The sequence below is a fragment of the Euprymna scolopes genome, chromosome 11 (genome assembly GCF_053919585.1).
Source record: "Euprymna scolopes isolate OS-2025 chromosome 11, ASM5391958v1, whole genome shotgun sequence".
In the NCBI taxonomy this organism is placed as follows: domain Eukaryota; kingdom Metazoa; phylum Mollusca; class Cephalopoda; order Sepiida; family Sepiolidae; genus Euprymna; species Euprymna scolopes.
The window spans coordinates 100481922-100498394 of record NC_136492.1 but is presented as its reverse complement, the minus strand read 5'-3'; the positions used below and the strand labels follow the sequence as shown (position 1 = coordinate 100498394).

The 16473-nt window shown below is 31.4% G+C and overlaps 1 protein-coding gene across 1 annotated transcript in view; it reads left to right on the top strand.

The window, feature by feature from the left end:
- The window catches only part of LOC145287994 (uncharacterized), a 36081-nt gene extending 20596 nt beyond the window's left edge, over positions 1–15485 (top strand). Inside the window, exons 3-6 of the mRNA XM_080135990.1 lie at positions 3267–3499; positions 8846–9058; positions 12348–12414; positions 14397–15485. Of these exons, the coding sequence (XP_079992116.1) occupies positions 3267–3499; positions 8846–9058; positions 12348–12414; positions 14397–15457 (1574 nt within the window). The 3' untranslated portion in view covers positions 15458–15485. The remainder of the gene's footprint in view (positions 1–3266; positions 3500–8845; positions 9059–12347; positions 12415–14396) is intronic.
- The last annotated feature ends 988 nt before the right edge of the window (positions 15486–16473 follow it).

Here is a 16473-nt window from a genome sequence, read left to right as displayed (position 1 = left end):
AACTCTTTAGCAATTGATAATTTTTTTAACAAGGTTACTTATTTTCTAGCAATGCATTTTTAGTGATTGACATTTTTTTGTAATTTAATTTTTTAAGCAATGAAACTTTTTTACCAACTACCTTTTAGCAATTTTGCGATTAATAATTTTTTTTAGAAATTTACAAATTTTTTAAACATGGACCTATTTTAGTAATTGACATTTTTGGAGTAATTCACATTCAGTAATTGAAGTATTTTAGCAGTTAACAATTTCTTGGCAATTTTTATTAGCAATTGAGCTTTTAAGCAATTGACCTTTAAGCAATTGATCTTTATTTTTTTCAATCAACCTTTTTTCTAACAACTGATATTATTTTAGTTAGCAATACACATGGCCGTTAAAATGTTTTGGATAATCACAGATTTCAAGGGGTTTCTGCTAAAATAGTCATATTTTAAAAACCAAAGCACTTTAACTCTTCAAAATACCATCGTTTTGTTCAGAAATGAATATACTTTCAAATGAATTAGTAAATAATAACATACGTTATATATATTTTAGAGTTTTAAGCAAATAAAGTGATAAAAATGTGAACATCATAAAACGGCAGTTTCGGTAAGATTTTGTAACGATTATTAAAAAAAAAATAAATAAAATAAAACAAAAAATAATCAATATTTAAATATTTGTAGGAGGTGCTCAGTTAAAAAATAACAATGGTAGGAAAAGACATGGAATGTAATTAAAAATCAAAATAACATTAATTCAAAATTTTCAACAATTTGCCAGCTTTAGCAAAAACTTGTTTCTATTTTTATATTTAAATAGAATTTAAATAGTTGATATTTTTCCAAGCATCATGTTTTCTGTTAGAGGGACGTCACTTTTTTAAATAACATTTATTTTTGTCTGTTTGTCATAATTCTTGTAAAGTTTCACAATGGGTATCAAACACCCTCTTAAAAAAAAAACTTGCTTAATTCTATGTCTAATCCTAGGTACGAGTGTCAAGCCTCCTCCTCCTAAAACCTTTAGCCTTAACAATAACACTAAGTACAAGTGGCAGAGCTCCCCACTAAACAAACTTCCTCTGTGAGCTCATATAAACGTTAAAAAAAAAAAGCATAAAAAACGTTTAAAGAAAAGTGCACATGATTAATCCCCCCACCCCCAATAAATTGGTCAACTTTCCTAAAACACTAGGATCATCTTGAAATGGTGAATTATTTTACATTTATGTGAAACCAACCCCCACTCTAAATTCTAAAATTGTTTTTGTTTTGTTTCTATCAAGTCTTCAGGATGTTCACACATAATTTTCCATAGCCCTATCATTAACCCAAAGTCAGAGTGGCAACCTCCCTACCTTCTCATAATTGCACAAAGACTCTCTTAAAACCATGCATAATCACCTTTTAGAAAACAAACAAACAAACAAAAAAACACCCAGGATTTATCTATCATAGGAAAGGGGGGGGGGGTAACTACCCTAAAACGCTCCAATGATTCAAAATGAGAAATGATTTTACATTAAATTCTAAAATAATGATAATTTTTTGTTTATCTTGTATTAAAGTTTTTCAAGTTGTTCACATGCAATTGTCTATAAAGGTAGAATCACGTATTTTGGAGAGGTGGTCAGATGGGGAGGGGTAACAGAAGGTATTAATCTACAATAATACCAAAGAAATATTGCAATATATTCATTTTTAACCAATCCTAGATTTCGATTTCAGTTTTTGGCACATAAAATGCATTACAACTAAACTTTGAGTTCTCTAACTTCTTTTAACGAATACATGGCATTTTTAAGCAGTCGCAGCTTATTTATGTGCGTTTACTACAGATTATTTAGAAACCATTCATTTCTGGAGATTTTCAATAGCATATTCAGATTCCTTGCACAAAAATACACTTATATGGCAAATTTCATTGCTTAGTCTTGTGTTTTAAAAAAGATATAGCATTTTTACTGAAAAAGTAGTGCAAAAAATGTGACAAAATGCATATGGTCTTAAAGAGGGGAAAATATCCAAACATGCAGGGCATATAAATAGTCATAACTTCCTTGATTTTAATTGGATTTAAAAAATTTAAAAAGATTCTTTCTTAGCTTATCAAGCTCTTTCTATAGATACCAATATTGAAATATTTTAAGCCATTTAAATTTTTTCATATGTATTGCTATTTTAATAATTGATTTTTTAATCACTTAACCATTTTTATAGTAATTGACAATTATTTTTTTAATAATTGCCTTTTTGTAACAATTGACCTTTTTTCAGCAATTGACAATCGTTTTTGTAATCAACTTTTTAGCAGTTTACAATTTGTATAGCAACTGATCCTTTTAGTAATTGACAATTTGTTTTCTAGCAATTGAAATTCTTTAGCAATAGACATTTTGCAATTAACTTTTTCTTGGCAATTGACAATTTTTTGCGGTTCAATCTTTTTTAGCAATTGAGTTTTTTAGCAATTCATAATTTCTTTTTAGCAAATGACAATTTTTATGCATTAAAAATTTTTAATTGTTAAAAAACAGTTCATTAACAACAGACATTTTTTGCTAGAAAAGTTTCCAATTGTTAAAATTAGCAATTGGCAATTTTTAGCAATTGACACTTTGTAGCAAGTGACAATACTTTGATAATTTTGTAGTGATTGATAATTTTTATTAACAATTGATCTTGTTTGCATTGACCTTTTTTTAACAATTGAGAGTTTTGTTTTTTTCCAGCTATTTACCTTTTTCTTCGCAATTAACAATGTTTTTTTGTAATCAACCTTTTTCTACCAACTGGTATTTTTTTAGCAATTAACCTTTTGAGCAATGGACAATAAAATTTTTAGTAATACTAAAGTAATAGTAGTAGTAAGACAATTTTTTATAGTAATTGATATCTTTTTAGCAGTTATCAATTTTCCTTAGAATTGACAATTTCTTTTTTAGCAATTCACATTTTTTTAGCAAATGATAATTTTTAATTTATTAAAAGAGCTTGCAATTGATTTTTTTAAGGTCAATTTAAAAAAAATAGTCATTTGTTAAATTAGCAATTGATAATATTTGCTAGAAAATTTGTCAATTGCTAAATATTTTTTTGCAATAGAACTTTTTAGCAATTGATCTTTTTTAAGAAATTGGCCTTCACTATTTTTGTAGCAATTGACATTGTTTTTGCGATTTAGCTTTTTTAGTAATTGACAAATTTTTAGCAATTAAGAATTTTTTACCAATTGATTTCTTTTAGTAATTGACAATTCTCTAATTTAAATTGTAGGCTTTCCTGCAAAGGACTTCTTTGAAGGAAAACCACAGAAAACTTATATCCGTCTCAGTCACGATGAAGAAAGTTTTCGATGCTTTCTCTTGAGTATCTACCCCAAACTGGAAGGAAAGTATTATGAACTCTATAGGATTGATCGACAAAGAAATTTGGTACGCATTGAAGCAAAAACACCACGAGGAATTAAAAATGCTAAATATCAAGGAACAATCATTATTTTACCATACGTACGTATTTTTTTGTATTTCCACAAATTTATGTTGAATAAATCTTTTTTCCATGTTCAGCATGAAAATTCTCTGTAACATGTTATGCTTTGAAACTTCATATGTATTGTACCAACTGCACAAAGATTTAAGGAAAAAAACTATTTCTTTGATGTTACACCCAAGCACTTGCAGGAAGCAATCAGGTTATCTGAAACCTCAATTGACAAGGTTATCTTCTATACCATCAACATGCCTAAAACTTGTAAGATGCTCTTTCAAACAACATTTGTACATATCAGATTATTGTTTAAGCATTAAACAATAATCTGATATGTACAAATGTCTCTAATTTATTAAGTTGAACATTTCTTTCAATTTTCCATGCACAATGTTCTAATCCGATATTATAATTTTATGTATTTATTTTCTAATCATACTTTGAAAGACGTATTTGGCAATTTAAATCTGTTATTATACTAAAACTCTGAATTTGCTTGTCACGATGTCACCGTCTCAAATTTTAACATCATGTCATTTCTAGCAAACTTTTCATGTTGAAATGAAATCCAAAAATATTTTGTGTGAAATTATTTTTTATGTTTTTAACTACAAACAAAGTAAGACATCATTAATTATATTTAGTGCATTTAGTAGTGCTTTGCAGGCCTCCTGTTTTTTTTTTTTTGTTGTTTTTTTTTTTCTGATGATTAGAAAATTAGTTTTAGTAATGTTTTGGAGATATCCTTACTTACAGAAGTGCTTAATATCTTAGATAGAGCAGGTAGTAACCCAAAGGTGATTTTTTTTTTTTTTTTTTTTTTTTTTTCACTCCTCAAAAATCAAAAGATTTCTCTTCTTGAAACATGTATATACATGCATGTATATATTTATGTTTGTAATTGGTGTATTTGGGCAGCATTTTTTCATTCAAGCAAATACTATTAAATGCAACGGAGACACTTTGCTTTATGATTTTTTTTTTTTTTAATTTTTCAATTTTCTGTATAATCTTTTTTATATCAAAATCAAACAAATGAACAAATAAAACGAATGCTACAATCCCTTCAAAACCCTAATAATAATATTAGTCAACACCGCAATGCAAACTCCATTAATATATTTTATCAAAATCAAATGACACCTAACTTCAGAATCGAATAAAATGAAATTAAAAATATCATAGATAGATATTTCACGCCTTTTGACAGTAATTCTAAAGTTAAATTTATTATCTACTACAAGAAGTTTAGAATGCAAAATCTTGTGGTTAGAAACAACTCCTCATTGACTATGAAAAAGTTGGAACAAATCAATGTAGTGTATAAATTCAAATGCTCTATGGAAGAATGTAACTTTGAAAATAATACATACATTGGGCATACAGCAACAACGTTGTCCCGGCGAATAACCATGCATCTAAATAATACTAGTGCTAACTGTCCCCCCTCCAATCTTAGAAAGGTTCTCGTTGACCACATAAAAATTATACAACATGAAAATAATATTAAAAAATTAAAAATCCTTGAAGCATCATATATTAGAACCCTTCAATGATATTGCATTCGAGAAAGCAGTAACATTCTCTAAAATATCTTGCGTAGTTTGTATTGGATGGACTTTGTTAACGGTGTCCACAAACTTGCTGATTTTGATCCTACATTTTTAATCTACCTATATTTTTAATCGACTTTTCATTGACTCTATATATTTTAACTTATCGCCGTTTACTGTATATTTTAGTTTTCACTTTTAATTCTCATTTTCACTCCTTCGGACTTTTACTTCAACACCTGATTCATGGACGAATCGAAAGCACTTGTAGCAGTAACAATTATGGAACTTTTATTAATATTTTTGATTTTGATACAAAAAAGATTATACGGAAAATCAAAAAATTAAAAAAAGAATCATAAAGCAAAGTGTTTCCGTTGAATTTAATAATATTTGCTTGAATTTATGTTTGTGCATGCGTTACCACATTTAACACACATTTATGTTTGTACATACAGAGTGGAACGATAAAATTGTCATCCTAGAAAAGACAACATGATTCCATTTCCATTTGATGAAAACTGATTTTCTTTTTTTGTTGCAAACCATCTACTAGTTGGCCGTTTGTAAACAAATCTCAATAGCAATAGGAGCCTTCTATCATGTCTGAAAGTGACACAATGTTCAACAAGCGAGATCGGAGATCCACCGCTGTACAACTTGTGCTCTTTACCGATCCAAGTTATGACAACAGATCCATTGCCAGCACCATCAAAATGCAAATTTAGACAGTTCAACAAAGTTTCCGGTCACAGTTATGGTTTTTGGTGTGGTTTCAAGCGAGAGCCACATCATGCCACCTCACATCGTTGAAATTGACTTGAAATTCAACACCAAAGTGTATCTGGATGTGCTGAAGAGTGTGTAATCAGGTGGCCACTGGCAGACCCTGGGTATAGCAGTAGGACTCTGCGCCAGCCCACAAGTCCAAAGAAACCCAGGCTTGGATTCAGAAGGAGTACTACGATTTTGTACGTTTCTTCCCCTCCCCCTACCCGCAACCTGAACCCGCTGGACTACTTCATTTGATCATATGTCAAGAACATCACCAAAGCCAACCTGATCGCCGCCATCTGCCGAGTATTCGCCGATCTCCCGCCAGCACTTATGGAAAAGGCATGCTCCCAGTTCTGGACCTGTATCGAGGCAGTGATTGAAGCTGAAGGTGGCTACATTGAATAGATGTCAACTCTACTACATAATCAAGTTACCTGAATTGTTTTTTCAATAAAAGTTTTAAAATAAAGCTGTAGTGTTGTTTTATTTATGACAACAAATTTATCGTTCCACCCTGTACATTATCACATTTCGCACACATTTATATTCGTACATACATTATCACAGAGCCAGAGCCAAAATATCCAAATTTTTATAAACAGGAATAGATGTACAAAAATTATTGTATATAAACATATTTTGAATCAATAATTCATATTGTAAATAAATGTTTTGACTTAATATTTCATATTCTTATCCTTAAAATAATAAAAGACAATATAGTCTCAAAATTACTTATTTTGGGCATTTTTGTCTCTTAATATTCAAGGGCCAACAGGCTTATGAGTAGTCTAGTACGAAAAATATAATAAAAATATTTTTCAGATTACTTTTCGGTTGGCCATCCCATAAGCAAAAAGACTAAATGAATGGGTCATAAGTCAGATAAAAGTAAACTTTAATATTTATTTATTTTGTGATCAAAAAAAGTTTTATTTGGTTTGGACAACTTCAACATTTAATTATTTGGGGTCACAAATAACTTTTACAATCAACATTTTTCGGGATATCCACCTTGGTATTTTTCTCTGATCTATGTTGGATTTATTTTGAATTTTTACATACCATGCAGATAAAAATCATAATGTTGATATTTGACTGGTAAGTTGCAATAGGAAGATAAAACAACTTTTTATTGTATGATGACTTCTAATTACCTCTGTTCAGATTGAATCTTAACTTTGTTAAATATTAATTGTGAAAAAGAATAAAGGAAAAATTCTGAATATATGGAAATATGTTCAAAGTTAATTTGTTTTAACTTACACAAATATTACATTGCCTTTTCTTCATTTTTTTTATCATAGATATTTTACAAACTTATGTAAATAAAATATGTTAAACTTTTGTCTAGTGGAACCAATCTATCTTATGTGCGGATCATAGTGTCTAAACCACTATTACTATTCAGGTACATTTCAAATATAACATAAACGGATATTTTTCCTCTTTCAACACAACTTTATTACAATAAACACACATTATTTTTCTTAGATGAAGCAACATTTAGTTTTGTTATTTTTTTATCACACCCGATCCCAAAAATGATGAGATTCTACTTTATTTACATGTAAACAGCTTGAAAACATATCCACAAAAAAGAATTTAAAAAATTAAAGATATTAGATTTTAGAGTGAGAGATAACTTTACTATATGAATTTAATATAAAATGAACACTAACTTCCTGGCCAGTTAGCAGTAAATAGACATAACTTTGTATTTTTCAATTTTTCTTTAAAAAATATTTAAAAAAAAAAAAAAAAAAAAAAAAAAGACAATCTTCACTTTCGACAACATTGTTTCCTTTTATTTTTCAAAGTTATATATGCCTCTCTCCAATCTTATATTTTTTAGTTTTTATTTACATGTTTTAATTTTAAAATAGAAAATATTTAAATTGGATAAATAAAAAAATGAGGCTCCCCTTCTCCAAATAGTAGCTACACTTATTTTTTTTAATGCTAAAATATTAAATATTCTTTCCGCATGTTATTCCCCCCCCCCTTAAATTCTAATTTTTCTCCTAAGCACTGAGAAAAGAAAAAACAATTGGTTACACATCTTTATTTATAACTGACCAAAAAGTGGTTACTCATTATACATTTAACTTCTACAAGAAAGTAATTCCCCACTCTATCTAAAATATAATAAAAAAAAAATTTTTATCACCTAAAATAAAATATTATAATCTGTGTGTGTGTGGGGGGGGGGGCTAAACCACAATGGGTGTGATATTAAAAATGTACTATATTGTTTATTTTCATAGTAATTGTCTCTTAACAAAACGTTTAAATTAATCATACTTTTTAGTGTTACATATTTATTGGAAATAATTATTTTGGAGATTTATTTAAAATAAACAATATAGTATAATATTGGGCTTGTATCTAAATTGAAGATTTTAAAGTAAGATTTTGATGCAACAGTTATTTTTATCCAAAAATGTGTATATTTCACAATGTATGATAATGTTAACAATATCAAACAAAAGAGCATTTTTTTCATGCTGCATTTTTATCTGGATAAATATTGTCAGATGTTAAAAGTTTTATGCATTTATTATTATTTTTGGTTAGATAACAATTTAATAATACTATCAAAATGTTTAAACACAAATTATTCATTGAAAAGTGATGAGTATAAGAAAATCTATACTTCTGTCTTTGTTGAGTCAGTAATCATCTCTAGATGTAATCTTTACATCATGAATTTTTAACAATAAATTTACATTGCATAATTTTTATCTAATATTAAGCCATTTTACTTATGAAACCTATTTTTACATCACTGATGTTTTTTTAAACATTGATATGTGACTTTAAAAATGTATGCAGTTCACTTTCAGACTTATGCAAATAAGCTATAGCTTTGAAAGAGTTAGAACCATTCTTGTGTCTTGACTGAATTACAAATGGCGACTTCAGGTGAACTCTTGTAATGTGTTCAACTCAGTAAGTTTTAGCTTTTTGGTTCTCATCAGATCACTTAAAAATGTTTTTGCGTGCAAACTAAAAGTATAATTTGTTTTGTTACAGCCTGAAGCATCTAACCCTCCTTCAGCCGTGGTTCATAATCCAAGTAGTTTAGGAGAATTTCCGAACCAACTTATTGAAAAGAGTATTGACGATATTGATGACATTGATGAAGAGGAGGGAAGTTTTATCCAATCACCAAGTATAAGTGGTTCGACACCTCAGCAATCACCAGCTGTACTGCAAGCCAATGAAATTGCAACATATAATAAAGAGGTAAGGCTCTGATGAAAATAATGTATTTTTTTTGTATTATTCATATGATGAACTTGATAATCTTTTTATTTTTGACAAATATTTTAGTTGTTTTTATCTATTTCGGTCAACATGTTAAATCAGGTAATTTGGATGTTTGTGAAATTTTACTATAATTCTCAGCAAAACAGTGAACATTAGTTGAGTAAACAGGTTGGAAGTTATTAGTTGAGTAAACAGGTTGGAAGTTATTATCTTTGTGCTTTAAATTTTGCATACGAAGTTGTAACTAAATTTAATAGTATTTTCATTAAAATGTGATATGACTTACATTGGTTGTAGGGAGTGGATACGCCATGTAATTTTTTTGTTTTTCTATTATATTTTTATTTTGTTTTCTTGTGTTCTGAAAATTATGTTGCTCTTGTAATTGTTGTGGTGTTTACTGCTTTTTCATGTATGTTTTTTTTCTTTTTTATTAAATATATTAATATGAGAATAATTGATCCACAATCTTGTCATAATGCTATTATTTGGGAGTATATAACCTGTACTGGTATTTCACAGTAAGAGATGCTGCTTAACCAGACTAGGTTTTGGGTTGAATATGGCAATGCAGATCATGAAGATCATTGTCAGTGTTATCCCAGGGTAAAACTGCTGAAAAAACAATATTGACATACTTTGATGACATTTACAATGAAGATATCCATTCAGTGATGCACATCCAAGCGAAATTTGTAGAGTTTGGCCTGAAGTGCAAGAACCTAGAGAGACTTGGAGACAGAGCATGCATGCTGGATCTGGATGATGATGACACCCAGCAATAGAGATGAGGAAATGTGATTACCAGTATCTCTAAAGTTTTCAGAAGATTGGTCATTTTTTCCTTGTCAGAAAACTTGTGGGACACTTGCCAGCATGTGGCTGGCTTCATGTAGCAGCCAGTATGTTAAAACACTGGGTGAATGCAGTGGGATCGATCAAACAAGTAATACCTTTCTTACTCGGATGATTGCAGAAAATGTTGAGAGAGCAACACACAAGGATCCACCCTGAGGAGAAATTAATTTATGAGTCTGTGCCAATTCACTTTTCTTTTTTTTTTGTTTTTTTTACATAGGCATCACCACTTATCAAGGCCCAGAGACCACTCGAGGATAAGGGTTAAGAGTGTACGATAGTAAATTGGACAATATAGTAATTGTTAGTAATGGAAATTCGATAAATTTTTTAACGTAAGTGGAAGGGCTCATCAAGAACTTGTTTACGTTGGACTTGAAGACAACCATATTGTAGTCAGCTGGAAAGCAGGAAAACGGAAGACAGTTTCACAGGCGTACAGTTCTAAGAAAGACATTTTGTTCATGGAATCTACGTCTGCCTGCTTCCCACCTGACTACAACCTGGATGTCATCAAGTCCAACGTTAACAAATTCCTAATGAATCGCCCCCTTAAGTAAACACTTCATCAAATCTCCACACTAACGTACTGTACTTGCAATAACCCTTATCCCTGAGTGGCTTCCGAGCCTTCATAAGTGGTGACCACTATGTAAAAAAAAAAAAAAAAAAAAAAAAAGCACAGATAAAGAGTGGGGGAGAATTATTTATAGTGTTTTCAGCTAGAGGAGTGTTTCTTGTGAAAGTTAGGCGAGGGGGGACCATAGATTGAAGCTCAATCGAGCATTTGCCATGAAAATAACGATAAAGCAGAGACAAATTCGCAACATTTCTTCTGTGAGATAGAGGTTGCAGGGAAGAGAAAAGGATATCTCCTACAAGGCTACAAAGTCTATTTTAAACTCTATCAAGGCAGGAAAAGTCCTTTCTAGCAGCTCCTGCACAGATGTGGCAACAGTACTTCATCTTTGGACGTGCCCGGCTCTTAAATAGATAGAGAATTGCATCAGCAGTGAGATATCTACTGGATCGATAGAAGGATCCCACCATTTTACCAGTGGCCTTGGCAACAGATTTGATGCACGTGTTCCATTTCAGATAGGAGTAAAGGTCAAGCTCAGAAGCTTGTCCCCAAGACGAGAGCCATTCATTTCAATTGATGCCAGATGTGGATCAGAGCCTTGATGATGTAAAGATAAAAGCTTGGTTTTAGATGCATTAAAAGTAACCAGCCACTCCTTTCCCCATTGTACCACATGCTCAAGATTAGAGGAGAGAGAATCAGAGAGAACTTGGTCGTTTACTGTCTTAAATGTGCTACCATAGATGGTAGTGTCATCAGCATAAATGTCTATGAATGCTGTAAGGATGTGATTTGGAAGATCATTAATGTAGATCAGGAAGAGTTGGGCCCAGGATGGACCTCTGAAGGACTCCAGCATTAATACTGTGAGCTTCTGATTTTTGCCCATCAACTACTACTCTTATGAACCTTTGCAGTTCCACTGGTGAAAGATAGAGCTGTATTGGAGAATACCTGTTGGTTGCAGCCTGTAAACAATACCCAGCACATCCATCTAGCTGAGTTAAATGCTGTGATGAAAGGCATTAACCACTAAAGTGCCAAGCAAAGAGGTTGCACCTGCATACTGATTCCCTTTATGTCTATTACTGGATGTCCGACATGCTGACTGAGAAAGCAAGAACATACACCAAAGCAACTAGTGTAATGCTGATAATATGAACGTTAGACATCTTAAAGAGTTTAGTCTCTGCATATGACATGGTAATTTGCGCTACAATCTTACCGACTAGTTGACAAGTGTACCTTGCAAACAGTAAAATAGCATAAAGATGGGTGCCAAACCATCATGCGGGTTCAGAAGGTAAAATGTCATGGCATGTGTAATTCATTGAGGATTGAATGTAAAGCTTTTTTCTTCCAAGATAGAATCTTGTTATTTTTGTTGTCTTCTTGAAGGGCTGGTAATAATAAAGACTCACACAAGTATGTTTACAAAAGTGTACTTACAGAATAGTATGTTATTGAAAATCTGCATCCAATACTGTGGTTGCAACACTTCGTCATAACTCTATTCATAGTCTCTGAAAGAGTCCATATACTCCCAAAATAGGATTAATCACACCATTGCATTTATTGAACAAGCGATGTGAACAATATCATGTTTTTGTGGATAAAATGAAAGTATGGAGTTACAAAGCCAGTGAAATATAAAAATGGTTAAAAAAATTGTGATTAAGTCAATAAGTCAGGGATAAAAAAGAATATTGCATCATACATTTTAATTTTGTTTTGTATTTTTGTTTTATCTCTACTATTGTTTCGGCAATAGTCACATGATCATCTAAATTCTAATATTGCTATTTTAATTTTATCTTTTCAAAGGAAAGTTATCAGAATTTTCCTCCGTCTCCTGAACGAGATATCAAGCCATTTCAAAAATTTGAAACAGGTAAATCTTGTGTTTTTTTATTACCAACTAATTATTACCTAATTTAATTTTTCTCTTTATTTAGTAATGGAAAAGACATATTTTCTCTTCAAACTTTACTTTTGTGTGCATAACATTTTCAAAATTAGTCATTTTTCTGCACATTAGTGGTGCTAAATAATAAAATTTTCTAGAATTTTCAGAACATTCTAGAATGTTGTATTGAAATGGAAATGGTAAAATATTACCATTTTCATAGAGAAAATAGATTAATTTCTCAATTTAATTATCCTAAGCACAGAAGTCCGAAGAAAAGTAATGCTAGCTCACCAACCTTTTGTATAATTAATTCAACTACTAATTTCCCAGTTTGTTCACTCTCTTTAATTTTCATGTTTCAAAATGAGGCCATTCAAAGAACATTTTTTTAATCTGATTTGAAACATATCTTTTTATTCAACTGGTTTTCATCAATTTTAAGGTCAAGAGCAAATGCATTGTCTTGCAAAACAGGTGGAAAAGAAACTAGTAATGCCTGACACATTTTGAAACTTGGAAACCAATTTAACCTTCTTAATCCTGCAACTAAATTCCTTCAACCCTTCTCACTTTTCCAGACTTCATTTTAACAAAATTGCCTGTTCAAAAAGAATATTATAAATAAACTAGCAGGACCTGTTAACCGGTGTTGCCCAGTGGAAGTCTGCTGTGCCCCCCACTCCCCAATCCTTCCAAAAAAATAAACTACGGTTGTTGTTGGTGGCCACTGCCATCCTTGAACAATTGCAGACACTGGCGGCCATACGCGAAATAAAATAATCTGGCTTTCACTGACGATCAGTGCTGGTTTGGGGCAATGACCTGCAGGTACTTCTTGAATATAAAAAAAGCAATTAAAGGAATGCGTAAATCAGTATGAATTAATAAAATTAAGAAAACTGGTTCATTAGAATAATAATCTCTATATATATAAAAGGGAAAATGTGTGACCATTTCGTATATGTCTCGCAAAGGCTTTTCTTGCACACGCTCCGGGGGGGGGGGGTTACGATATCATTTAGAAGTGTTTATATACGCTATAGATAATAATATCTAGGATTTGAGAACGCATGTAGCGTCTAGATTTATTTACGTTTATGTCAGCAAAAACCGTCCTCTCATGACGAGATCGGTTCTACGCATGCGCCAGACGACGTCATAACCTGATTTAGTTTAAATATTTGAAGAACTGACACAATTTCATGTATGTCGTGTTAGCTCAGTTGGTTAGCGCGTTGGGTCATTATCTAAACGTTTTGGGTTTGAATCGTGGTGTGAGATGTCTTTTGTTTTGTTTTTTCGATTTTTTAAATTTAAATATTGAAGCAGGGTTATTTAAGCCATTTTTCACGTAACGTTTGTTTTTCTGTTTTTTTTTTTTTTTACTTTGCTTATTCTTAGGTTTTTATTAACACCCCCCCACCCCGACCAACCGTACACACCCAAAAACACCCGGGTACCCACCGATTTTTTAAATTTTAATATCGAAACAGGCTTATTTAAGCCATTTTTCACATTTTTTTTTTGTTTTTATTTTTCAAATTTTTTAAACCAGTTTTTAACGTTCGTTTTTCTGTTTTCTTTTTTGTTTTTGTTTTTTCGATTTTTACATTTAACATCATTCGTTTGCCTTACATTAGTTTTTTTGTTTTTTTTCGATGTTTTCCCTAGGATTTTAAAGCCTTTCATCTTCCTTCTCATAATTCTTTCCTTCCCCAATTCACTTCCACCTATTTTAACACTATTTTCATAAAAGAAGATGCTTGTGGCCATTTCCTCTTCTTCCAAAAGCTGAGATTCAAGTGTTTTTTTCTCATTTAAATCACATCAATAGCCATCTTTACTCATTAGTGTGATGGTCTAAACTTTTCAATTATAATTTTGCATAATTAAAATATTTGACTATTTGCACTGAATTTTTTTCTTCTCTTTTAATCCTGTTATTTTTTTTCTTGTACTTTCAGAGCATTCCGAGTTCTTTCAAAGGATTTCTCTAATTAAACAAACACTTTCAGAAACCAGGAACTTGAAAATGGACAAGCGTTCTATTGTAGGCAACCTATTGGAATTGTATCGGTGTGAACAAACTATTTGTAATTATGATATCCGAGTCACATTCAACAATGATCACAATTTAAGCTCATCAAACGATCCTGCATTTCAAACACGGCATATGTTTTGCATATTTTGGAAAAAAATATTTGATAAAAATTTTGTCGGTAATATGGAATTCTATCCTGTTATCAATCCAGAAGCGGATGAAGATATGTTTGAAGTTCTTGGCCGTATTTTGGCTCATGGATTAATTTTATGTAATTATTGGCCGATCCAGTTTGCTTTGTCTTCAGCCACATTCATGCTCAGTAATGAGTGTTCAAATGAATTGACGCTGAAATCCTTCATTAATTGTCTTAGTGGATTTGAACAAAGAGTTGTCGAATGTGCCATACAAGAATCTCAATCACAAACATCTGAACGCTATATCCCTCTTGATCTCAAAAAAGATTTATCTGCTTTCTTGTGGATGTACGGCTGTGAGATGGACAAATCCAGACATTTTTCTGACATTCTTCTTTGCATTGCAAAGAGTTTGCTTATTTATCAACCATACTGGGCTCTTGTTAAACTTAAAGAAGGCATGGATCATTGCTGTAGTCGGATATTTATGGCATGTTCGCAAAGTGATGTTCAATCCTTGTATCAAGCTTTAACACCTGATGCATCGCAGATGTGTAAATTGATAAAGTATGAATATAGTCTTGATGATAATCAAGAAATAGAAAAGGGATTACAAACATATTTGGAGAAATTACTTTGGGAATTATGTTCGGCTGAACTTTCAAATCTGCTGCAACAATGGACTGGTGTAAACTGCATGTCACAACAGACTTTATTTGTGAAATTTGTAAGCGGTGTTGAAAATGTGCACTTTGAAAATTACAAGTGCCTATTACGCATTCCACGAAAATCCATAACATTTGAAGAATTTAAAAAACTTATCAAATTAGTTCTTGATGATACATAATAAAAATCTTTTCAATATTTAAAATTTATATTTTACTTGTTTTATTTATTCACAATTCTGATTGATAAGAAATCAAGCTTACTCCAATTGGCATTTATAACATTAAATAAACTGCATTATATGCAAGTTATGAATTGATATAAAATGTTGCATCTTTAATCTTAAAAATCCTATTATGATGTTGTTTAGATTCTTTTCAATAAGAAGTCTCCGTCACTATACATACATGTACATGTATAGTGACGGAGAAAACTATAGTTTTTGGTTAGAAAAAAACTACTAACAAAACAGTAATTTGACTGTCAGTAGTTTATTTGCAACTATTTATTTTGATACTTTTACGTTATTATACCTGATAAAACTTTAGTTGAAAAACATAAAAAGATTTTAGAACAAATTTGTCAATTTCTTAAAGGAAAAATATTAAAAAACGTTTTGTTTTAAAAATAATATCTTTAAAGAAAATAATAAGAACCTCCCAAAATTGATTGCACAAATGCTCTTAGCAGCCTATTGTCAACAATAGACCACATCCTGTGTGCACATCCCTCGGCTAACATCCACATTTGTGGTGACTTCAACGTCCATAACGTGGAATGGCTGACCCATTCAAATGAGACAGACGATGAGGGGAGGTTTTGTTATGATTTTGCCATTGCTTATGACCTCACTCAGATTGTTCGCAGACCCACCCATGTGCCCGATACACCCGGTCAATATGCAAGCCTCTAGACCTTTTTCTCTCAACTTCCCCTGAGCTATGTTCATGTTCCGTTCATTCTCCTCTAGGATCCTCTGACCACTCCGTCGTATCAGTTAAGATAAAAATGAAGTGTAATAAGTCCCCAGACGTACCCCTCCACCGTACTGTATACCGATACTCCATGGCTGACTGGGATAGCTTCTGTACATTCATATCTGATCTACCTCTGCATTCCATGTTTAAAAAGGATGTGCCCTCTATAGTATCAGACCTGACCGAATGGTTAATTGTAGGCATAGACCAATTCATACCA